Here is a 23,821-nt window from a genome sequence, read left to right as displayed (position 1 = left end):
GGTAATCTGGAAGAAGAGCATGCATGAATGATTGAAGTCGATAATAATATGTATGGATCTCTTTCTTTCTTCAGAAAAATCTCTCTTTGTACAAGTAAGGAACATGTCAACAGTGGTCTCAGTGGTTTGATCCACATTGTCATGCATTTTATGTAATGATTACTAGCTTGTCGATTGTGGTCAGATGCCAGTGTGCATTGACTATGGATTCTTTGTGGAGACAGATCTATGAGGCACAGGTAGATCAATAGAGGTTCATAGAATATAAATAGAGTTCATTGCTGCTTAATAAGCTATGACATCTCAATTGTTTAAGTGGAAGAGGGAAGTTATGATGCAAAGCATGGAGACAAAGGACTCAATTGTAGTGAGCCAAGCTCAAGATTCTCTGTAAGACTGGAGTACACATTGCAGTCACTGATTGAATGCAAAACCAAAGAAACATGAAAACATTCATGGTCACCAACACAACACAGACACATGTGTTCCTTTAGTTTGTGTCTACAAAGGTGATCATGTCACATCAATTTGGAGTCACAAAACCAAATTCCTTTTTGATGCAGCAGCAAAGGAAGAATCAGGAACTGGAAACATAAAAGAACATGAGAATGTTGATCTAATCATGCAGGGAAAATGAAGGTGTCCTCAGAAACATCCATGCATATCAGAGAAATCATGAACAGCTATTGTAGAAATTTTCTCCAGAATATGTTTTCCTCAAGTTTATTGATTGGATACATGCTTGTATATTTTCTTTGGCTTTCTCTTGCTCAGTCAATGAGGTTCTTTCTGATTGATTTATGTCCCCATTATCCCCTTCTACTCTTATGCTTGTGCAACACAACTTAGACCCATTAGCCAATGATTATACCCTGTCAATTTAAATTAGATTAAAGAAGAAACTACATGACTAAAATTAGATCTAAGTGACATGTCAATTCCATATCACAGTGTAAATTAGATCAATGAAGTGCAAGCTTTGGTCTCTGACAACTCATGCATTGTTTGTCTTTGATATCATGAGGAATTCAGAAGCATCACCACAAACACTAATTGACAGATATAATGATTAGTTCACAGTTGATGAACCAAACAGATAGCTATGACTTAGAACTCTTAACAGACATGGGCTTATGAGGAGATGTGTACAAGACTATTTTATGGCTTGATCTAATGGCCAAATAGTACTTGGAATTGGGGGGTACTTTTGGATACTGCCATTGACATCATTTGCCCTTGTGAAGCACCCCCTCAGTTTTTTTGAATCCAGTGTCCCCATGGAGTGGCCTACACTTGAGAAGAGTCTCACTCATGGGACCCTTGTGATGTAAAAGGTACACAAGGCATTAAGGAGGGACTCAAACTTGCACAAAGAGAAGTAATAGCACATTAGCTTATTTCTTTTGTAGTTTGCATTGCATTCAATGTAAGGGAGGCATCACAACCCCACCAATCTCCCTCAATCCTCACCTTCCCAAACAAAGACAACTTGTCTTTCTCTGTTGGGATGTGACTCCTTTGTTTCTTCCTTTTGGGCTGGGATGGGGATATGGTGTGCTTGTGCTATCACAACCACTTAAGATGATCTTGGACAAGAATCATTATCATTTTTTAAGTATTAATTGGTTAAGTACTAATTGGAATATGAGTCCAGATAATTTTAATATCATTTTTTATGATACCATTTTTGATAATCTATCGAATATATTTTATTTTTTTTATTATAACATCTAAAATAAGTCAAGAGGATCATCCTATCGTATTGTATCATGATATTACGACAATAAATCTAAGTCTTATTAGGAGAGAGAAATGACCATTATCTTAAGTTTGAATTCGATCTCCTTGAGCTTGTATATTATATATATTTTTAATATAAGTATCATGCTGTTATGAATTTGATAATAAAAAAAATTAAATATAAATTAGAGTTATCCTAAATGGTGACATGTGGGTAGAGTGATCGGAGACAATGGACCTCATCTGATTAGATCGGACATACGGATTGGATTTGATCGCTTTGGTTTGAAAGAGTAGGAAGACATTGCTATCTTCTTCTTCCTCACAATGACAACTCCACCATACTGTATTGGCCACAGCTCAAAGCTCCCTCACCTGCCTAACCTATCTCTTTCCGATCGAAAAATATGAATAAATTACGAGAAAATTGGGACTTTCTCATTTTCTAAACTCAAAAAATATTTTGTAGTATCAAATCAACAAAAGAAGCATACAATTTGTACTGATTTGATGACACATTTTCTATTGGTTGATTCCACAGTAATGAAAGAACACTCTCTATTCCACAGAGAGAGGCCTCATAGTTCCCACGTGCCGAGGCACAGGCACGTGCGGGTTGGGCAGAGGCTGAGGCCAGAAACCAGCGTCCGTGACGGAGTCCTTTTAGAGCTTCCGGTGGTGGTGGTGGTGGTGGTGGCGGATCTCTCCCCCCGTGTGAGTCTCTCTGAGACAGCACTCCGCAACGCAAAAAGATGGAAAGGGCGGAAAGCTCCAAAACCTTAGACCGCCGTTGCTGCTACTACTGCATGAAGGAAGGAAAACCAAAAGGACTTCACCCACATGTGTTTGCACTGTGCATGATGGTTATAAAACCCCCGGCGTCACGCTCCTAAAGGCCGCAGTAAAAGCTGCACGCAGACGCACTGCCACTACCACCAACCATGGTACTTACTGCTGCATGGCTGTTTCGGATTCCATGATATCCAAATCAATATATTGTTGTCGACTGCCACGGCAACTGCCCGTTTGTGGAACGCGGCCGATCCATCTTCCATGCTTATGAGATCGTATTAGCTCGTCAGGCTCCGAGTAATGCGAGTGATGATTCTGAGAGGGAAGTTTTACCGCTGTCACCACTGCAGACCCATAAAAGCAGCTGTCAAGGTTGAGAACGAGGAGCCAAAGGGAGGAGAGATCGAAGAGAGAGAGAGAGAGAGAGGAGAGGGGCGAAGGTAGACTCATCACCCAAAAAGTCTCGGCCTCACAAGAGGAGAGAGAGAAAGAGGTTTCAGGTGGTAGAGGGAGAACGTGCTCCTCTATTTGAGCAGATCTAGATCTATATCTCTATCTATCTACCTAGTTAGACTAAACGCAAGAAAGAGAGAGAGCGAGAGAGAGAGAGAGAGAGAGAGATTTCTTCTGGGCAGAAAACAACGCCAAGGGCATGCCGGGAGAAGCAACAGCCGACGGTGGCGTTGCGGCCGAAGAGAGCTCCATTAATGGCTGAGTGCCCCGTGTTTACCCCTCTCTTTCTGTGGAAATGGTTGAATACCTCGGTCAGTGCTAGTTTTCGAGAACCACGCACCTTTTTTCTCTCTGAACACTGAAGTGGAGAATCGTCGTCTTTATCAACAAGTTTGGTGAGTCCTTTTACAGACATACTTCGCTTTTACTGCCTTTCTTCTTCTGATATGGGTGTTGCAATGGTAGCTGAGAAATAATTTGGGTAGAGGAGGAAGAGAGAGAGAGAGAGAGAGCGAGCGAGAGAGTAGCTTCATGGACGTGTACGAGGCAACGAGGGTGGTGTTGGCGAGGATCCAGTGCTTGGACGCAGAGAACGCGGCCAAGATCATGGGCTACGTCTTGATCCAGGAGCACGGCGACAAGGAGATGATCCGCCTGGCCTTCGGCCCCGAGGCCCTCCTCCACTCCGTCGTCCTCAAGGCTCGCAAGGAGCTCGGCCTCCCTGCTCCCACTTCGCCTCTCTCCTCCTCCTCCGCCGCCGCCCCTGCTGCCCCAACTCCTCCAGCAGCAGCTGCAACCTCCCCTTCTCCCCTGGGCCTCCTCGCCCGACAAAACTCCTCCTCCCGCTTCTCCTCACTCGCTGTCTCCTCCCCCACCTCGTTCGCTCCGCCGCCTGTCTTCTCCCGCGCCGGTAGAGCGAACAGCGCCCTCAATGGGTCCCTGGACGAGCTCCACGGCTCCGACGAGCTCCTCAGCCCCGGCAGCCCCAGCCCCTCTCCGTTCTTTAACGGCGGCTCAACATCCGGTGATCCTCTCGTCGATGAGTTCCACCTCCAAGACCAGCTCTCCTTCCTCAACGACCCAGCCGCCGGCTCTGGTCCGGACAACTCCTTTCATATGGGCCCAAGAGCCGCTGCCGCCGCCGGCGGATGTGACTTCTACCCAGACGTCGGGTGTCGTAGCCCGAGCGGCAGCGGTGACGGACTGCTGTTTCCTTACCGCATGGGATGGGGCGTCAACGGGAACCACCACCGCCGGAGCTGGTCCGCCGCCGACCTCCCCCTCCGTTCCGATGCCGCCAGGTTAGGTTGGAAGCCGTGCCTCTATTTCGCCAGAGGTTATTGCAAGGACGGCACTGCTTGTCGCTTCCTCCACGGTCTGCCAGACGAAAACGCCGCGGCGCTGGAGCAGCAGTGCCCGGACCTGCTGCTGAGGTCCAAGAGCCAAAGAATCGGCAGCGGCGGCGCGACGCAGCTCACGGCGTCCGCTTTCCCTTACTCTCCGCTGGGTTCGCTGCCGTCCTCCCCATCGTCGACAAGCAAATGCCTCGACTTCCTTCTCCAACAGAAAAATGATAGCCAAAGGTAGCAAATTTTTCGCGCTGACATTCGCACATCTGTCTCTTCAACGTGTTGTGATTGTTCACAGGGCGGCGGCGGTGGCAGCGGCACTGATGCGGACGAGGATGGAAAGGAGCGATCTTGCGGGGATGGCGAATCCGGGGTCGAGGCAGATCTACTTAACCTTCCCTGCAGACAGCACTTTCACCGAAGAAGATGTCTCGAACTATTTCAGGTTGATTGTGTCTCGATCGTTCGCTTCCTACCTCAGTCAACAATTGAAATCTGTCTGATCTCTGCTTCATTCCATTTCGAAGTATCTACGGGCCAGTGCAGGATGTGAGGATCCCGTACCAGCAAAAACGAATGTTTGGATTCGTGACCTTCGTCTACCCGGAGACCGTGAAGCTGATCTTGGCGAAAGGAAATCCCCACTTCGTCTGCGATGCGCGGGTTCTCGTCAAGCCTTACAAGGAGAAGGGAAAAGTCCCCGACAAGTGCAGGCACTCTTCTCTCTCTGTCTCTCTCTCTCTCTCTCTCTCTCTCTCTCTCTCTCTCTCTCTCTCTCTCTCTCCTTTGCGATCATCATCAATGTTCTTGTGTGAACTCATTCAGGAAGCAGCAGCAGACTGAAAGGGGAAATTTTTCTGGGTGTTCGACTCCCACGGGCTTGGAATCTAGAGATGCATATGACCTTCAGCAGCTTGGTTAGATTCTTCATCCTTGAAGCTGAACATTGTATCACTCTTTCTGCTTGTTCTTCTAGCTCTTACCGAAGTTTAAGCTGGACGAAGTAGGAGGAGCAAGGACGCTGTACAACAACAACAGCAGCAGCGGCCAAGAGCTGCTGCTGCTGCGGAGGAAGCTGGAGGAGCAGCAGCAAGTGCTGGAGCTACAGCAGGCCATCGAGCTGCACGCCAGACGATTCATGAACCTCCAGCTCCTCGATCTCAAGAACCGGAGCCTCTCCTCCTCCACCCCATCCTCCATCAACTCCCCTGCCATTCATGCTGCTCCAGCAGTCACCATTCCTACAGCCGACACAATGAGCAATGGCAGCGGCAACAGCAGCAGCCAAGAACACTCCCCAACTGGAGGTCAGTTTGATTGTGATGAACATCTAATTATCGGTTAATTGATTCTTCGTCACAAGTTTCTCCTGTTTGCATCGTAGGAGCAGATCAGAAGATGAACAGCTCCAATGGTTTTCTCGAGAAAAAGACAGTCGACCCTGCTGATAAGAAGGAATCTGACGCTGAAGCGAACCCCAATAAAGATAGCGATATCCACGAAAGGTATCAGACCATTAAACAACTCAACCATTGGCTCTCTCTCTCTCTCTCTCTCTCTCTCTACAGTTGCAGAAGCACTAACAAGTTAGCGTTCTTCGTGTGCTGATTGAGTGAGAGCTGTTTCTTCTTCTGTCCCCAAAACATGGACACAGCGCCGAGCACATCTTGCCGGACAGCCCCTTCGCTTCGCCTACCAAATCGTCCATCGCTCTCGATCCTTTCTCCGCCGCCGAAGCGGACATCGCCGCGACCAGTGCTGCCATCGTCAACAACGGGAGCAGCAGCAGTGCCCACCTAATTCCCTCTACGTTGCTACCGTCGACTTCCACCATCGACATGGCTTCCCATAAATCATGCTTCCTCCAAATGCCGAGGTAACGACACTCCTGCCAAATGTTTTCTTGTGGTAGATGGTAGCACGACCCATGTCTGGTTTATATCACAGGTTCTCCTCCAGCCATGGAGCCATTGGAATGTAGACTTGGAGGTGTAGCCTGGTGGGTGAAGAAACCCTCCATAAACCAGAGTAAGCATACGATCAAACATTACGCGGGATTGGGGAGTTCATCATCATCATCATCATCAATTTCTGAATGCTTTCTGGAATGAAAAAGCAGTGATGAATCAGATGGTAACTTCTTATAGTGTAAGCTACTTTCGCTTCTCCTTCCCCTTCCCAACTCCCAACTCCTCCAGCTGAGTCACGGAAAGCTGCAACTTCAGCAATCAAGCAATCAGCCAGACTACATCCCTACTTCTACTTGATAGTGTACCAGTCACCACACAGCTGCTGGTTTCCACTCACCAAGAATACTCTACAGGCTCACAAACAACAAACAGGAAAGGACAGACAGCAGACTGAATTCTGTAAAGAGATAGCTCAGTAAGAGAAAAAAGCAGCACAGAAAAAGTACCACAACAAAGAGGAGATGACTGACAAAAAGATACTCAAGTGTGATCATTTGCCTGCTGTTGAGTGGTCTTCTGTTTTCCTTTTGCCATCTTCAATTGTGGCAAATATATAGACAAACAAATGCTCAGATAGTTACAAATGGTTTCATCTCCTCCTCCTCTCGTGTAGATCGAGTATATGTCTTTCTGCTTCTGTTCATTCTCTTCCATCTTCACTCTATTTGGTACCAAAAACAAAAGCAGGTGAATAGTTGGGATCAGAGATTACTTCTGTCCTTTTTATCACCCTAATTAATTCCTTCAAAGTGGCACAATTCAAGTCTCTTAGAAACTTGAATTATTAGCCTTTTTTTTCTTCTCTTTTTGCTCCTTCTAGCTGGTATTAGCTTTATGACACAAGGAACAGAGATGAAAGGAACAAAGTCAAAGCAATATGATGATGTGATGGGACTTCTCCCCCAATAGAGTGGGACCAGCTGTGGATAATTATCCTTATGTGACAGACAGAAGCTTGTGTGCACAAAAATTTAAGCCTATCAATGATACCACTCTACTGAGGCCATGATTGTTGGGAGCTCTAACATAATTTTCTTGGAAGAGGTTGTCCATAAAGAACAAAAATGGTGAAATATCAAGTAAAACAAGGTTGTTTTTTGGAAGAAAGACTACAGGTTGGTGATTGCTGGGTGAATAACCTAACAGTTTAAAAGAAATTTAAAGTTTTCTATTTATTTAGGGTTGAAAATAAAATTATGTCAGATGGTTCTTCAGAAGCATTGCACTCCTAGAACATCTGAGAGCATATACTTGTATGCAAACAGTAGAGGTTTTATTGAGGGCTTGAGATGTTCCTTCCATGAGTTGTTTCTGAGCCAACAAGAAGATCAAGAAAGTATGTAATTGAGATTGGCAAGGCTTACTTCTTATAATCTAAGGGTAAGTGTTATACATAACAGTCATTATAACTATTACAACTTTCAGCCTGCTAAGAACTCTGATATTATTTTTTTCCTCCAAGAAAAAAAATGCTGGGATTTTTCAGGGGATGTAATATATATTTATTTGTATGTGGAAGCACTGAAAACTGGCAGTCAAATGATGGGGAAAATGGCAGCTATAAATCTCCATTGACAATGATGAAACAGAACTGTGTATTTTCCAAGACACAATCATGATGATATGAAGCTTAATCAGAGTTAATATTTTAAATTTGATGAGAAAAAATTATCACCTAAGTTGCTGCAACCATAATCTCTTGGCCTAATCCTTAGGTCAAATGTTTTATTTCACACGAAATGAATTGTTATATTGATCCTTGCAAGCTGATCCAATCTCACTGAATCAGATTCCTCATTCATGGTTCCAAACAACAGAGGAATCAAAGTGCAGAACAAATCAACAAATAAACAAAGGATTTGGTTGTCATTATTTGTTCCTCTTGCTTTTTCCAAGAAATAAATTAAGACATTCTTTCTTTTCTCTGCCCTCTTCTCCACTCGCATGTGAACTCATGTGCTCTGCCTAAATAACTCTTCCCCTATATGTCATAAGAAGCACATAGATAAGTTAAGGATCTGTGAATCTTGATATCAGATCACTTTTTGGCCTCCTCCCTGTAATTGAATTCAATGGTAATAAATAGGATACCGGCTAATTTTAATCTATCTAAATCCAAATATGAGTAGAAAAACTTGATTAAGCTATGTATTATCTGCTCATGTTCATCACAAACCAGAATAATAGTTACACAAATCCAGCTTGAATGGATCAAATAGATAGTGAGTACCCAATAAAATATAATTCATCGACAACCATTAAATACGATACAAAAGATACCTATAAATTCCATCATGTTCAATCTGAGAGAAGAGAGTAATCATTTGAGGAACAAACCATCTTAATGCATTTGCCTTTTTATTTATTTTCCTTTTGATATAAATGTTTTAATTGGCATGCAGAATACATACAAGAAGATACATAAATTTTATGATAAATGTGCAGGTAGACATGTTTTTCTTGAAACATTTATAACCAAGTCATTGAAGGCTAACACACCAGTGTTTCTAAGTAATGCTGACTTCTCCAAGAACAGCAACGGATGCTTCGACAATGCATGTGTCATTGCGAAGGAATCCCCTTGATGGATTTTGCATATCTTTCCACTCTAGAAACTTGTGCCATCCCCAACCAACACCGTCGGAAGAAAATTGGCGTTGCACTGCAAAAACAAAGCAACTTCTCAGTTTAATCTTACATCGGATGTGGGAGAAGATTGGAATTTGTTTATCACCAACTTGGGTACACGATATCAAAGCCAATCTATTAAAGAAAATTATGAGGACTCAGAGTAGAAAAGAGCTACATACATTACGACATTAAGGCACCATTGATCCTGAAGTTTTATAAGGGCATTTGAGCTATGATTCAAGCAGAAAAATAGTGAGCGCAACCAAACCTGATAACTTTTTATGTTTGCCATCAATTTGGTCCACCAAGCAAAGGCTGTAATCCACATATGCTCGAGTTTTGGAAGGAAGAGCAACGGAAGTATCCAGGATCAAGAACATAGCAAGGAAGTTTGTGTATGGGCTAGCATTTGGATATAATTGGATACGCCTGAACATGTCAAGAATGAAAGCATCCTATGGTTAATATCTTATGGCAGACAACAACACTTGTAAGTTTAAAATACAGCTCATGATTTGTATCAATCAAGAAAACCTGCTTAACTATTACTATTGGTGAGGAAAAACCAAGAACTACATAGTTTCAAACTTCAAATCTCAACCCAGCTCATGATTTTTAGCAATCAACAAAGACAGCTCAATGCTTTTGGATGAAAAATCAAAAACCAGAATAACTATAGGGAGATCAAATAGATGCAGATAAAAGATCAGGAATGGAATTAACATACTAGCTGGACCAATAAACATTTAAGAGAAATATACAATGATAATTTAGTCAAAACAGATAATGTGCAGTCTGATTGCAGACTTACCATTTGTAACCCCCTGAAGTAAAAACTTCAGAATCTTGTTTTGCACTCAGTTTCGAGAAATTCTTGATCACCCATGTATATGTTTGAGGGGTTATTTCCTTCTTCAGGGACAAGCACTCAGAGACACCTTCTCGTCCTAATTTGCATGCAAAAGCCTCCATGACTTCAGCACCGAAAATGCAACAATCGTTGACTAGTAGTCCAGATTTCGGATCATTGAATTTTTTTAAGGGGACCATACAGCATAATCCATATTGAGATGTGCCATGGAAATAGCATTCACCTGCACATGATAATACCATGGAGCATTATTATTACCACCAATACTATGATTATGGTGACATCGAAGAGTGAGACGGCCTACTTCCTACCAATAAAGCTTCAAAAAATTATTATGATCCAACATATAATTTTCTTTTGAGGAACATATCTAGTTACAGCATACATACACCTCAACTTTGTAGATAATATGTTTAAGAACTTATGCGACAATTCTAAAAGATAATACAAAAAACACTCAAGAGAGCATTTGGCATTTTCAGTTGCATTATGCGGTAATCAGAATATTCAGCTTTATCTTGCTTGAGCTAAAGAACCCACTGAGGTATAAAATAAACATGTTAGGGAATATCAATTTTGAGCCTCCTAAAAAAAATTGCGAATTAAATGAGTCAAGCTTTTGCCCATTGCTTGTAGAAAAATGCTAGTTAAATTGTGAATCCACTGTCATTCATCTGAAAGCTTGAGCTGATAAATGGAAATGAATCTAACAATCTTTAGTATAAAAATTCCTCATGCATGGGCTAGCAATCAAATCATTTATATATGTGCATCTAAGAAATCAAGAATACTGAATTCTACTGCATATACTTATTTACATCTGCCAACCGCATAAAAATGCCATGCAATAACATCAAAGTATTGAAGCATAGTCCTCATAAAGAAAATGGTTATCCAAATCTAGTTTGCCCTTAAGAAATGTGGATTGAAGCTATAGAGACAATACTTAGGTTAATATTTGTAGACTATATGGTTTGTGATAAGCAATATCCCTTTAAATCTTTGTCTTCATGATTATATGTCTTCTATATTTCCTTAGCAAATACATGTCCATCAATATATGCAGATAATTACCAGATATTTAACAAATTCTGCCATATCACTTTTTGGTTTAGATGTTACCTTCCTTCTGTATATGCTCCCCATATAACTGGTCATACATCAACAGTTTGTAGATTGCCTTGACCACCGAACCAGTAGAAGATGATGCTTCAACTGAGAATAGGCAAAGGGAGAGAGATTTCTCAGCATCTTCTCCAGACGATTTTATTTCCAGCTCCAACTTCCTGCAAGTGTTGCTTGAATTCTTAGATGTCTTTATGAAACTTCTCTCTGTTAGTGTTTATACAAGCATCTAAAAGAATCATGGGGATATTACCAGTAGACACGTCTTGAAACGCCATTTACTGTATTTTCTTCTTGTAAAAAGATTAGATGATTGTAAATCATGGTTAACTGAAACAAATGATCATACATCTTGAAGGCGTCTTGGCCTCAAGCTCAAGTAGATTTCGGATAGGCAGGTTTTTAGTGGCATAACATGCCGAGGAAGCTTTCTTCCAGGAAAATTAACTCATGGGAGAATATAAGCAGAATGGATTAAACAGAAGCTACAAGCGACATACCAAACCATTGCTGAAACAGTGAGTACAGTTCACGCACAAGGCAAATGTTTGCATTCTTTTCTGCGCTGAAAGGCAAGAGACTTTGAAAGGACCGAACTCAAACTCACCAGGTGAAGCCACAAGCTGAGAAGTTGCCAGAGGAATGTGTTTCCGCAGTTTGATTCAGAAGGGTAGAGAAACCCTCGATCATCCACCTGAATGGATTAGTCTTCTCACCTGCCTTCTTCTCTCCACCTTCTGTTAAGATAGGAACGTACCGAGGTGAAGTCGAAGAACGGGACGAAAGCACTTTGGCCATCACTCCGGAATCTACTTATCCCCTAAATCTAACAGGTCGTTTGTCTTACATCCATCTCAAATCTATCTCTATATATAGACGAGCATGTACATACAAAATCTAGATTTGAACAGTCGGGATGTTTTACTTGGCTTCCATGCAACAAACACTATTGTTCTTTCCATTGAATCCATTCTTTCTTAGGTATCGAGGTCAATCGATTCTTTGGCCACCTACCAATTCTTATACCTTTCCACTCTCAAGTTAGGCAATCAGCACAATTATAGACATTCTGTTACGAAATATATTCATCCTCGAACATTAATGGTTCGAACACACAATAATATTAATGTTGGATTCATTCCCATCAATATAATTGATTCTTCGCTACAAGACGTGCTATACAAACATTCTACACATAATCTAAGTAGTCTTAGCGAGTTTTAAGTCTTTATTGTTGCAGTATGCTTCTTCTCTCTTCCGTGGATTGTGCGACTCGAACACAGATGTTTACAGTTCCAAAATGGATCTGCCTTCACACGAGCGGCAGCAAAAGGTTTTCTTACGAGAAAACAGCGGAGACTAACCACTCGTGCTGGCAATTTGCATTGCTTTAAGCGTTCTTTAATTGTGTCGATAAAAGAGACATAAGACAGACATAAGAATCATCAGAGTATCAAACATTTCAGCTGTTCATTCGTCAGGAAGAGACAAACGCCAAGACAAATACGATATTATTGGTTCTGCTAATTGCGTTAATGCTCTAATCCACTGATTGCATGCACCTGAAGAACACAAGCAGAAATAGGGAACAAGACACAAAACACAACTGGTGTGTGAATTCTTACAACTCGTATGACATTCCTCATTGAAGATTAACATCCGCCCCACCATTTGTTCAAATAGTGTGCTGACTTCTCGAAGAACAGAACATGCAATCTTTCTGAACTATGGACATCTTTCCGCTACAAAATCTGTTCCATCGCCAACTGAACTCCTCAAGGAAAGTTGATTTTGCCCTGCAAAAAATAAAAGAAATGGATTCTCAATCTGGATTCTTCTTATGTTTGCCATTGAAATGATCCAGCAGGCAAAAATTGAAATCCACATACATTCTTGTCTTGGAAGGAAGAGCAACTGGATCATCCAGGACCAAGTACATAGCGAGGAGGTCGGTGTATGAGCTATGAAAGTCGAGAGCTCAAAGGTTAGAAACAAGACTTGTGAGTATCAAACCCAGTTCACGATCGGTAACAACCAAGAAAACCAGCGTAACCATTTCTAATGGTGAAGACAAACCAATAACTACATAGATTCAACCATAGAATCTCAACCCAGCTCATGATGTTTAGCTATCAAGAAAGCCAGCTCAATGCTTCAGGATGAAAAAACAGAAACCAGAACAATGACGAGGAGCTAAAAAAGATTTAGATAAAACAGCAGAAATGGAATCAACATAATTGATGCACCAATGAAAATTTAGTCAAAACAGATAATGTGCAGTATTATTGCGGATGTACCAGCTGTAACCCCTGGATGTAAAAAGCTCAGATTCTAGTTCTACACAGTTTCGAGAAATTCTTAATCACCCAAGTATATAAGTTTCCGGGGTTATAACCTTCTTCAAGGACAAGCACTCGAAGACACCATTTTGTCCTAATTTGCATGACACATTGTCAAGATATTGGATCGTTGAATTTTTTTTAAGAGGACCATACAGAATAATCCACATTGAGATGAATCATGGAATGCATATAAGCCTTCACCAGCACATGATGTTACCATGGAGTACTATTATTACCACCAACAAGATGATTACGGTGGCATCGAAGAGTCAGACAGCCTACTTCCTACTGATAAAGCTTCAAAATAGGATTAATCTAAGAGGTCGACATGTGGTTTTCTTGAAACATTAATAAACAAGTCATCAAAGGGTAATACACCAGTGTTCTAAGTAATGCTGACATTTCCAAGAACAGTAAGGGATGCTAGGACAATGCAAGTTTCGTTGTGAAGGAATCCCCTTGATGGATTTTGTATATCTTTCAAGTTCAGAAGCATGACAAGTCTCCAGCAGCCTCTCCCCGAGGCAAATTGATCTCGCACTGCAGAAACAAAGCAAGATTTTAGATTAATCATACATTGGAAGTAGGAGAAGATTGGGATTTGTATACTATTAACTTAGGTTCATGATATAAAATGCAATATATTTAAGAAAATTACAAGGACTCGAAAAAAAAAGAGCTATATACATCACGAAAGATACTGAGGCACCAGTGATCCTCAAGTTTTATTAGGGCATATGAGCTATTAAGATAATAGATATATCGAGTTAATAAGTCCATTTGTCTCACGTCTGATTTCATGGCAAATGACTTTTTTTTAATAAAAACGTAGAATCAGATGAATGATTCAAGCAAAAATCTAGCGAGCACAACCAAACCTGATATCTTCTCATGTTTGCCATTGATTTGGTCCACCAAGCAGAGGCTGTAATCCACATATACTCGAGTTTTGGTAGAAAAAAGGATGAATTTATCCAGGACCACAAACATAGCGAAGATGTTTGGGTGAGATTGAACACCTGGATATAAATCGATATGCCTGAATATGTCAAGAATAAAAACATCCTGTGGTTAACATCATATGGCAGTCGAGAGCTCATAGGTTAGCAACACCACTTGTAAGGAAAAACCCACTTAATTATTTACTATTAGTGACGAAAAACCAAGAACTTCATAGTTTAAAAAGTAAAAACTGAACCCGGCTCATGGTTCTTAGCAATCAACAAAGACAGCTCAATGCTTTTGGATGAAAAAATAAAAAACCAGAATAACGATAGGGAGATAAAATAGATGTAGACAAAAGATCAAAAATGGAATTAAAATACTAGCTGGACCAATAAACATTTGAGAGAATTATACAATGATAATTTAGTCAAAACAGATAATGTGCAGTCTGATTGCAGACTTACCAATTGTAACCCCCTGAAGTAAAAACTTCAGAAACTTGCTTTGTACTCAGTTTCGAGAAATTCTTGATCACCCATGTATATGTTTGAGGGGTTATTTCCTTATTCAGGGACAAGCACTCAGAGACACCTTCTCGATCTAATTTGCATGCAAAAGCCTCCATGACTTCAGCACCAAAAACGCAACAATCATTGACTAGTAGTCCAGATTTCGGATCGTTGAATTTTTTTAAGGGGACCATACAGCATAATCCATATCGAGATGAGCCATGGAAATAGTCTTCACCTGGACATGATATTACCATGGAGCATTATTAATACCATCAAAACTACGTTAACAGAGTCATCAAAGAGTGAGACTGCTTGCTTAACACTGATAAAGCTTCAAAATAATATAAAGATACAACATATAAATCTCTTCTGAGAAACATATCCAGTTATGACATACATCTCAACTTTGTTGCCAATATTTTTAAGTACTGATAAAACAAACAAATAAGATAACACAGAGAATACTAAAGAGAAAATGCATTTTATGCAAAGGATTTAAATCAATCAACAACAACATTGCTTTTACCTTAAAAAAATCCATAAACTATGTTGGTTTAGCAGCACACAGAAATGAACATTAAGTTCAATGTAATAGATGTTAGCTGCAATAGGTAACTAAGAAAAAATAATCATTATGATGACAACATGTGAATAAGGAGAGAGTTGTCTCCTGTCATACCAATGAATACCAGTACTTTTCATATTGACACCAGAGAAACAGCTGACGGACAGAAAACAAAACTATAGAAAAGACACCAGAGGAAATGAAAGAAAGGATACATATTCACAATTCAAGCAAAGCAATTGGCTATTTCAGTTGCAATATGGGGTAATCAGAATATGCAACTTCATCTGTATCTTGCCTGAGATAAAGAAACAATTGAGGTATAAAATGAATATGCTTGGGATTAATTTGGAGCCACCTGGAGAATGTTGAAGATCCAAATAGCCACTAATGAATAAAATGATTAAAGAATTTAAAAATTGCTTGCATAAAAATGCTAGTTAAATTATGAAACAACAGTCCTTCATCTGAATGCTTGAGCTGATACATGGAAACAAATCCAACAAAATTTTTGGTACAAAATACTCCACACATGGGCTAGCAAACAAAAATTGTTATACACGTATCTCAGCAATCAAGAATATTGAATTCAAGTATGTAAACTTATTAAGACAAATAGCAATATAAGTTACATCTGCCAACTGAATAAAAGTGCCATGAAATAACATCAAGCCATTGCAGAATAGCCCTCATCAAGAAAATTATTATCCAAATCCTGTTTGCCCTTAAGAAAGGTGGATCGAAGCTTTAGACATAATACTTAGGGTAATATTTGTATGCTACATAGTTTGTGATCAAAAATACCGCTTTCAATCTATATCTTCATAGCTATATGTCTTCTATATTTCCTTAGAAATACATGTCCATCAACATATTCAAATAAGTACCAGATATGTAACAAATTCTGCCATATAGCTTATTGGTTTAGATGTTACCTTTGATCTGTATGTGCTTCCCGCATAACTGGTCATATATCATCAGTTCGTAGGTTGCCTTGACCACCGAACCAGTATTAGACGACACTTCAACTGAGAATAGGTAAAGACAGAGAGATTTCTCATCATCTTCTACAGACGATTTTATTTCCAGCTGCAAATTCCTGCAAGTGTTTCTTGAACTCTTAGATGTCTGCTAGTATTTCTACAAGCAACTATACGATTCAATGGAATATATCGGTATCGATACTATTTTTTTTTTTTCATTTTGTAAAAAGATTAGATGATTGTAAATCATGGCTGACTAAACCAAAAGATCATACACCTTCTAAGTGTCTTGAGGCGCCTCAAGACTCAAAAGTAAATATGAAAGAATCAGGTTTTTGGCAGCATAACATGCTGAAGAAGCATTCCCACATGAAAAAACAGTTGAAGGAAGAAAATAGATAAGCAGAATCATTCAAGAGCAGCATCTCAGCTTGATAGCAAGTACAGGTTGACATGCCACATTAACCCAATTGTGCTGAAACAGTGAGTAAAGATCGCACACAAATTACATGTTTCAATGTTGGTAATGAGAAGCAAGGGAGTGAGTAAGAACCCAACTCGAACTCACCAGGTGAAGCCACAAGCTGCGAAATTCCCAGAGCGGTGCGTCACTGCAGTATGGTTTAGAAGGGTAGAGAAACCCTCAATCATCCACCTGAATGGATTAGTTTCCTCACCTTCCTTCTTCTCTCCACCCTGTGTTAAGATTGGAACATATTTAGGTGTCGAATGCACTTTTGCCATCACTTCAGAAATCTTTTTATCCTCTAAATCTAATGAGCAGTTTGTCTTAAGTAAACCTCATATCTATGCATCTATATATAGCAAATCAAGATACGAACAGGTGGGATGTTTTACTTAAGTTCCATTTAACATAAACAATTGTTCTCTTAATTGAATCCTTTCGTTCTCAGGCATTAAGGTCAATTTATTCTTTGGCCACATTCCAAAGCACAAAATCTTTTACCTTTTCCACACTGATTAATTAATGCACTCCATTGGGCATAGTGATAAACACATTCATCCTTAGACATTATATGGTCAATTTATTCTTTATTTGTATGCACATCCTTTATCTCATCTCTCTTATTAATGCTAATTAATGGTAGTTGGGAAATGTGGCAGATAAAGTTGGGAAATGTGGCATCAGATATCCTACCAGCCAATCAAACCCATTGCTTACCTCTCTGTGAGCTTTTGAGATTATTGCTTTTGGCTATTTAAATTCTATACGTAACCCAAGAAGTGTATCGAGTTTAAGCCTTATGGCTGCGATCTCTTCTTCTCTCTTCCATGGATTGGCTGACTTGAACATTGCACAATGTATCAATCACAATTGTATTCAGTTCCAAAATGCACCTGCCTTCACATGAGCAGCAGCTGAAGGTTTTCTTGGACAAATGGATGTATGCCTAAGAGAGAGCAGCAGCAGAGAACAACCCCTCAGACTATCGATTTGCATTACTTTTAAGCTTCTTTCATGGTGTAAATGAAAGAAATATGGGCTAACCAAGAAATACGAATCATCAAAGTTTCAACAATTTCAGCTGTTCATTGATCAGGCAGAGGCAAATATCCAGAGATATACAATATAAGAGTTTGTTGCAACAAGACATTACATTAGTCACATTAATCCTGAGCATATTAATTCTGCTCTAAGATTGTTCATATGCACAATATCACCTACCTGGAAGATGAAAACACTAAAGAAGAGAGGAAAAGACACAACAAAACAACATTGACCCTCCTTATCATAGGTGAATGTGCATATGTATTCCTTGAACCAAAGCTTGCCTCTCTGTGGTTGAACAGGGCGAGACACTGACAGGTGCTATATCACTGGTAGCTTTGTGAACTATCGAGACTTTGTTTCACCTGATTTGTTGCTCCTAAATGTCGAGAGAGAGAAGAATGACCTGGTTGCTGAAAGTAGTGGCAAATATTGTTAAGAGCTCACAAAACTGAAGGAAACATTTAATTTAGGAACATTGACTGATGAATTTGTTGTATCGAAATTTTACCCTTAGTCGAGGTAGCTGCTGATGAAACATGGCATTCCTGAAACTTGTCAGAACCTGAAGAAATATAATTGCTATCGTTTCATAGAGCTGCACAAGCATTCACAAAGCATACGTACAATAATAATAATAAAGCACACCACATAGTTGTGCTTAAAATAGTTGGATTTACTAGGCCGTGCCTCATCGGAAGACATAACTACTTGGGGTTAGCATGCATCATTAACTGGCAGTATCCACTGAACAGACTAATCAAATGAATTGAGCAGCAAGATTGATCAAATAGGTGTAGCAAAATGCTTAAAATGTTTGCTTATTCAGTGTTCCCAGGATGATGCATGGAGCTATAAGTTTTGCATCAGTTCACTTGATTAAAAAACATATGATCTGTTTCTTCAATAGACCAATGCTTAATTATTTATTCTCATAGTTAGAATACCATGTAACAACATTAATGTTTAGTGCTGCATGCTGCAATTTGTTCTTTCTAACATCCTGAGGAATAATCTATAAATACCATATTTTTAACTTTTCTGGAGATGGCTATGGCCAACTAAAATAACTTGATGGTCACAGTAATTAGGAGTGTTGTTGTTGTTGTACCTGATAAGACATCATGAACTCCATGATACTCAACTGCCCTCTTACTTGAATTTCCATCACACAAGCTTTCATCAGGCATGGTTTTCTGCTGGTCATAGCTTTTGGGTTGAAGGGCAGTTTTTCTCATCGTATCCAAATTCTTGGAATATTCTGTATCATCGTCTCCTTCCGAGAAGACAGATGGGCTGGCCCAACCAGTCACATTTGCCTCTCCCTTACTCTTACGACCAAACTTCAATAGCCTTTTCAATCCTTTGGGTGCATCTTTGTGATAGATCATTGCAGGAGGGTTCTCAGCATTTCCCCACTCGATGACCTCTGGTTCGTTGCTATCAGCTTGAAGCATTTGGGATAATGAATGTCGGACACGTGGGCTTGATAGTGGCAGTGGTGCAAACATGGTGGAGACAGAGGCTTCAGATAAAATAGTGCCATTTCCAGTGGAAACCTCCTCACATTCCACTTCCACCCAAGCAGCTGATGAGATGCCTATACTCTCATCAGGTTGGATCTCAGCAACAGGAGGTTCTACAGAGTTTTTCAAGCCATTATCCACTTCAGCTAAACTTTGATCTAGAGTTTCTGCTTTTCCAACACTTAAATCATTATGTTGCAAAGTATCTAAATCTGCATCAACATCATTTGCTTGTTGAGAAAGGTCAACCTCCACTACCTTAGCAGTTGATTCAGTGATCTTAAGTATAGGCTCCTTTACTTCAGCTTGATTAATAGTGTCACTTATCTTTGATGAAGCATCAGACTGAGCAACTTTGGTCTTCGTTATCATGGGACCAACACCAGGCCTAGTCCTAGTGCCTTTTTTCAAGAACGGTTTAGCCTCCAAAGGAACAACACTACTCTTCTTCGTGACCTTGTTGTAGAAACTTGGCTTTGCTGTCGCTGTACCAGAATCATCTTCAGGAGGTAATGGAGCATTGGCTTTCAGAGTTTTGTGGGTTCTTGGTGTTGTTTTCTGCTTCTTTTCTCCTTGAACTACTAAAGTTGGCTTGACATCAGTTTTGGCTTCCAACTTACCTTTTGGTTGATGTAATATCCTTTCAGTTTTGGAGCTTGGTGGGGTCGGAGAAGCTGTGGGCTGTGACTTCCGGCGGCTCAGATTGGCATTAGCAGAAGTCACTCTAGGAGAAGTTTTAGCTTGTTGGACTCCACTTGCCTTCAGGGAAGTTCCAGATGACCATGATGTGTTTGGCAAAGATTTTCTGGTTGCTGTTGCTTTTGAATCTTCTTTCTTGTGTAACACCGGTGGAGATGAATTTCTTCGGGGTTGTTGGGAATTACCGGACCAGTCAAGTTTTCTGGTAGAGACTCCAGATTTTGAGACCATATCTGCTTTGCTTTGTTTAAGGGTTTCTTGAAACACCTTAAGTTGTGTTTCCATCACCGGATGCTTATTGACGTTTTCTGCTCTAAGTTTCTCATCCCTTTTCTCCTTATACTGACTATAAAAATCGCCTCTATGCTCATTCGAGACAGACAGAGATCCACCACAACCACCATTAGTGCCTCGGTAATTGCCAGGCCTTCTCTCCATCATATTCATTAGCATTTGATTAAGCTCCTCTTCTTTCCTTCTACTCCACTCAGCCGAGGCAGCTGCTCTGTCATCAGTTTCTTGAGCTCCAGATATTACTAGCCCAGGAGAACTATCCTTCTCTAAGTGTGGAGATTTAACAATCTGAACAATGTCAGATTCAGTTGCACTAAAATTACCTGAAGGAATATCAGACTCCACCTTCACATCAGTCAATTTATTATCTCCAACCCCAAGAACCAAATTGGCACTAGTGTCTTGTGATGTGGACTCGGAAGCATTTTCCTGAGAACGAGTTAGAGATTCACTCATTCCAGCACTCCATCTTCTTAAGACAGCTTTATTGGTACTACTGGAGACTTCTCCTAAAGCTCTTCTTTTCTGGACATCCAAATTTTGATCTTTCTGTTTGCTTTCAAAGAGATTAATTGCCTCTTGGACACTCATCCTTCTTACCGTGTTCTCAGGTTTCTTAGTTGGCTGCTCTGTCATTTCATCCCTGCTGCTGTTTTCATCTTCATCCCTGTTGGATGCAATTCTTTCCCTCGTAGGAAAGTAATTGAGACTCTTAATAGTCAGTGCAGTAGACCTGCGAGATCCAGATCTTCCTATTTGTACTCGTCGCATGGGAGAAGCAGATCTTCTAGGAGTTGCAGATCTTATAATAGGTCGACTTCTTTCAGTAATTGCCCGAACTTCATCACTAGACTCAGAGGACTCCTCACTTTCTGTTGAGCTCTGCCGCTCGACATGTGCAATTTTGACTGGTGAGATGCCAATGTTAATAGAGTTTGTTGCTTTACCAAACTCTATTGTAGTATCCTCAGAGTCTTTCCTTGTGTGATTCGAAATCATTGAGGATTCCATCGGTTGTACTTCTGATCAATGACAAGTATTTTAACAAAGGATTCCTGAACCCAAGAAACAAAGAGATAGAATTACAAAACCTCAGGGAGAATAACAAACAGATAACACAAGTAAAGCTGCAAAAAGTACCAAAATTATAGCTAAAGTTGAGAAGAGAATGATGATTAATAAGAAAAAAGGGATCGATATGTAGTGCTTTGACCTCACAGAACTGCTTCTTGAATCTGCTAGAACTGAAATATGACAGATGCAGACTTGAGAAGAATATGAAAATTTTAGGTCATCAATGTCTGGAGTACTTGTTGAAAGAATATGGGTAGTAGACAAGAGTATCAAGAGGTATAGTGCCAAGATATTCTGATGTATCTATGGCTTTAGAACATAAAACACATGGTTAATTTTCAGAAATTCAGATCTAACGTAAGCAAAATTAGTTATTTAGGCAAATCACAGGCTGGAAAGGTCAAGAAGAATATTTGTCAGTGACCATGATGTTCCTGTTCTATGCCTAGATGGTATCAGGATATGTTCTGTGGTAAATCTTTGACAATGTACCTCGAATCTCTCACATCAAAATGCTGCTAAGTCAGCTATCTGTTTGACAGATAAAGTGACGCCTGCAGCTCGATTGAAATAAGTCACTGACTCTTCTTTTAGGACCATGAGTCTCGATTCCATTGCTCGCAGCAATTAACCATATAAGGTTTCAGAGCATCCTAAATTTGATTTGGTTTCTTTAATGAATTAAAAGAAAAGGCTAATATCCAAGGCCCTCTACGATTATTATCAATGTCGATTCCAGCGGTTGTTCCCATGAATTATCCATTGCTGTTCAAGTTTCTTATCCTAAAGAAAGCCAAGTGGAAACTGCAACTACAACTTCATCTCAACAACAATGTGAAGCAAAAAGCATGATCAAGCATAAGCTGGAACTTCAGACCTAAAAAGATTTTATGTCCAGAAATCAGTCAAGAGACAGAGCACATTAGTTTAGTTCCTTATTATCCTTTGAGAAAAAAATATAGGAAGAAGCATATGGTCATTAATTCAGCTATAAAATTACAATAATAACCAAAGAATCACGAAAGAGAAGAAAAATGAAACATAGTATGTGAAACCTGCAGGATCTTGAAACGTAATTAAGATTCTCTCTTTGCAGTGTAATCAAGCTTCTTTTTTTACCTCTTCTGCTCGAACTAAAAAGGCACATCTATTTCTCACTTCAATTATAAATAAATAAATCAACCAAATATACACTACGAAAGAAGCACTGTACCAAATCCTACATCCATGAAAGCAACAATTTTTCAGGCTAGGAAGACCAACAAAATGGACTTCCAAAATATGTCGGATCACCGATCCCCTGATCACACAAATTTGCAGTTATGAAAAGAAAAGGAGAAATGTTGTCTAGTACAAATAAAAACCCTTCTTTAATTTCAAACAGAAAGATTCAGGCTCAACATGATCTAAAACACCATTGCAGGTATCCAAGCCAACCTAAATGCGCAAGCGTGAGACAAAAACCCTAACCTTTGAGCCAAGAATCAGATAAAACAAAAGAAAGCCCCAAGATCTACAACGTATTGCCTAATTCAGCCGAAAGGACAGCCCAAGATCGAATCTTGAACACCAACACCGACGTCAATCCCAGTAAGGCACACTCCAACGAGAAAAACCCAAAAGCGACCACACAAAATTAGAGTTCAAGAAGCACGCGATTAAGAGATCCAACCTGAGCAACCCTAACGGCTCGACCGTACACCGCGAAGCGAGAGAGTGAAGCGAAGCACACCCACTCAAGAGCGCAACATGCCTACAGAACAATCGATCGGCGCAGTCGCCACCGACCTTGGCTATATTTGCAGCGTCTGCCTCTGGCATTTAAACGTGCCATAAATAACGGGAATTCTTCCTTTGTTTTCTACCGAGACGTCGCCGTCACGCGAAAGCGACGGTTGGTTGTGGAGCGGTGCCCGCAAGCTATTTGAGAAAATGACTTTAAAGCTATGCCCTTTGGCCTCTCATCTATAACATTATGAAGACGGAGACCTTAAAAATGCCATCTTGCTTGTGGCGAACGAGCCACAGAGAAAGAATTGGACTAATTAGATCATAATGAGCTTCTTCTGTTCATCGATAGCTGCGCCAAGTTTGGTCTAAGCAAATTAGGATACAGAGGATGACAACTGCCGTCTGCAATCACCGAGGAGAACAGCAGACAACCACTGGCAACGATGATTGTATGATTTGGGTTTAGTTCCGTATATTCGTGAGATTGAGCAAAGAATCCATCATCAAATTTTACTTAGATTTCGATTATTTATAAACTTATCCTAAAGAATAGTGAGAATTATATGGAATATATTTATATAAATAGTGGATTCGGTGATGATGTTATGATGACGTAGATGGATGGGACACTGATGCCTACCTATGCCTGCGCATGGCCATCAATCATACAATTATCATCCCATCGACCATGCAAGCTTTCCCGACGAGG

The 23,821-nt window shown here is 40.4% G+C and overlaps 3 protein-coding genes and 1 long non-coding RNA gene across 9 annotated transcripts; 1 reads left to right on the top strand and 3 right to left on the bottom strand.

The window, feature by feature from the left end:
- Positions 1-2,663: 2,663 nt before the first annotated feature.
- Positions 2,664-6,916, top strand: LOC135619656 (zinc finger CCCH domain-containing protein 53-like). Of its 6 annotated transcripts, none has more exons than XM_065121872.1 (9): positions 2,664-3,380; positions 3,471-4,568; positions 4,633-4,779; positions 4,862-5,047; positions 5,160-5,251; positions 5,339-5,641; positions 5,719-5,839; positions 5,989-6,210; positions 6,282-6,916. In XM_065121872.1, exons 2-9 carry the CDS (start codon positions 3,517-3,519, stop codon positions 6,313-6,315), a joined length of 2,157 nt encoding a protein of 718 aa, XP_064977944.1. In that variant the 5' UTR covers positions 2,664-3,380; positions 3,471-3,516; the 3' UTR covers positions 6,316-6,916. The 6 variants fall into 6 exon arrangements, 4 of the variants coding, with proteins under 4 accessions (XP_064977944.1, XP_064977945.1, XP_064977943.1 ...); XM_065121873.1 differs by having other exon boundaries at positions 3,451-4,568; positions 5,342-5,641; XM_065121871.1 differs by having other exon boundaries at positions 2,665-3,380; positions 3,451-4,568.
- A 1,711-nt stretch (positions 6,917-8,627) lies between these two features.
- Positions 8,628-11,798, bottom strand: LOC135618238 (uncharacterized). Its single transcript, XM_065119105.1, has 5 exons — positions 11,539-11,798; positions 10,929-11,092; positions 9,747-10,029; positions 9,204-9,364; positions 8,628-8,966 (listed from the first exon to the last, which is right to left on the bottom strand). Exons 1-5 carry the CDS (start codon positions 11,727-11,729, stop codon positions 8,812-8,814), a joined length of 954 nt encoding a protein of 317 aa, XP_064975177.1. The 5' UTR covers positions 11,730-11,798; the 3' UTR covers positions 8,628-8,811.
- A 2,896-nt stretch (positions 11,799-14,694) lies between these two features.
- On the bottom strand, positions 14,695-17,013 carry LOC135618432 (uncharacterized). Its single transcript, XR_010489008.1, has 3 exons — positions 16,847-17,013; positions 16,231-16,394; positions 14,695-14,965 (listed from the first exon to the last, which is right to left on the bottom strand). It is a non-coding gene; the product is annotated as an uncharacterized LOC135618432 (long non-coding RNA).
- A 791-nt stretch (positions 17,014-17,804) lies between these two features.
- LOC103995395 (uncharacterized) lies at positions 17,805-23,282 on the bottom strand. The gene is made up of 4 exons (XM_009415973.3): positions 23,054-23,282; positions 18,900-21,362; positions 18,300-18,353; positions 17,805-18,201 (listed from the first exon to the last, which is right to left on the bottom strand). The coding sequence occupies exons 2-4, from the start codon at positions 21,316-21,318 to the stop codon at positions 18,134-18,136; spliced, it is 2,541 nt and encodes an 846-aa protein (XP_009414248.2). The 5' UTR covers positions 21,319-21,362; positions 23,054-23,282; the 3' UTR covers positions 17,805-18,133.
- Positions 23,283-23,821: the final 539 nt, after the last annotated feature.

The sequence above is a fragment of the Musa acuminata genome, chromosome BXJ2-8 (genome assembly GCF_036884655.1).
Source record: "Musa acuminata AAA Group cultivar baxijiao chromosome BXJ2-8, Cavendish_Baxijiao_AAA, whole genome shotgun sequence".
NCBI lineage: Eukaryota > Viridiplantae > Streptophyta > Magnoliopsida > Zingiberales > Musaceae > Musa > Musa acuminata.
This window is presented reverse-complemented; position numbering and strand designations above follow the sequence as displayed.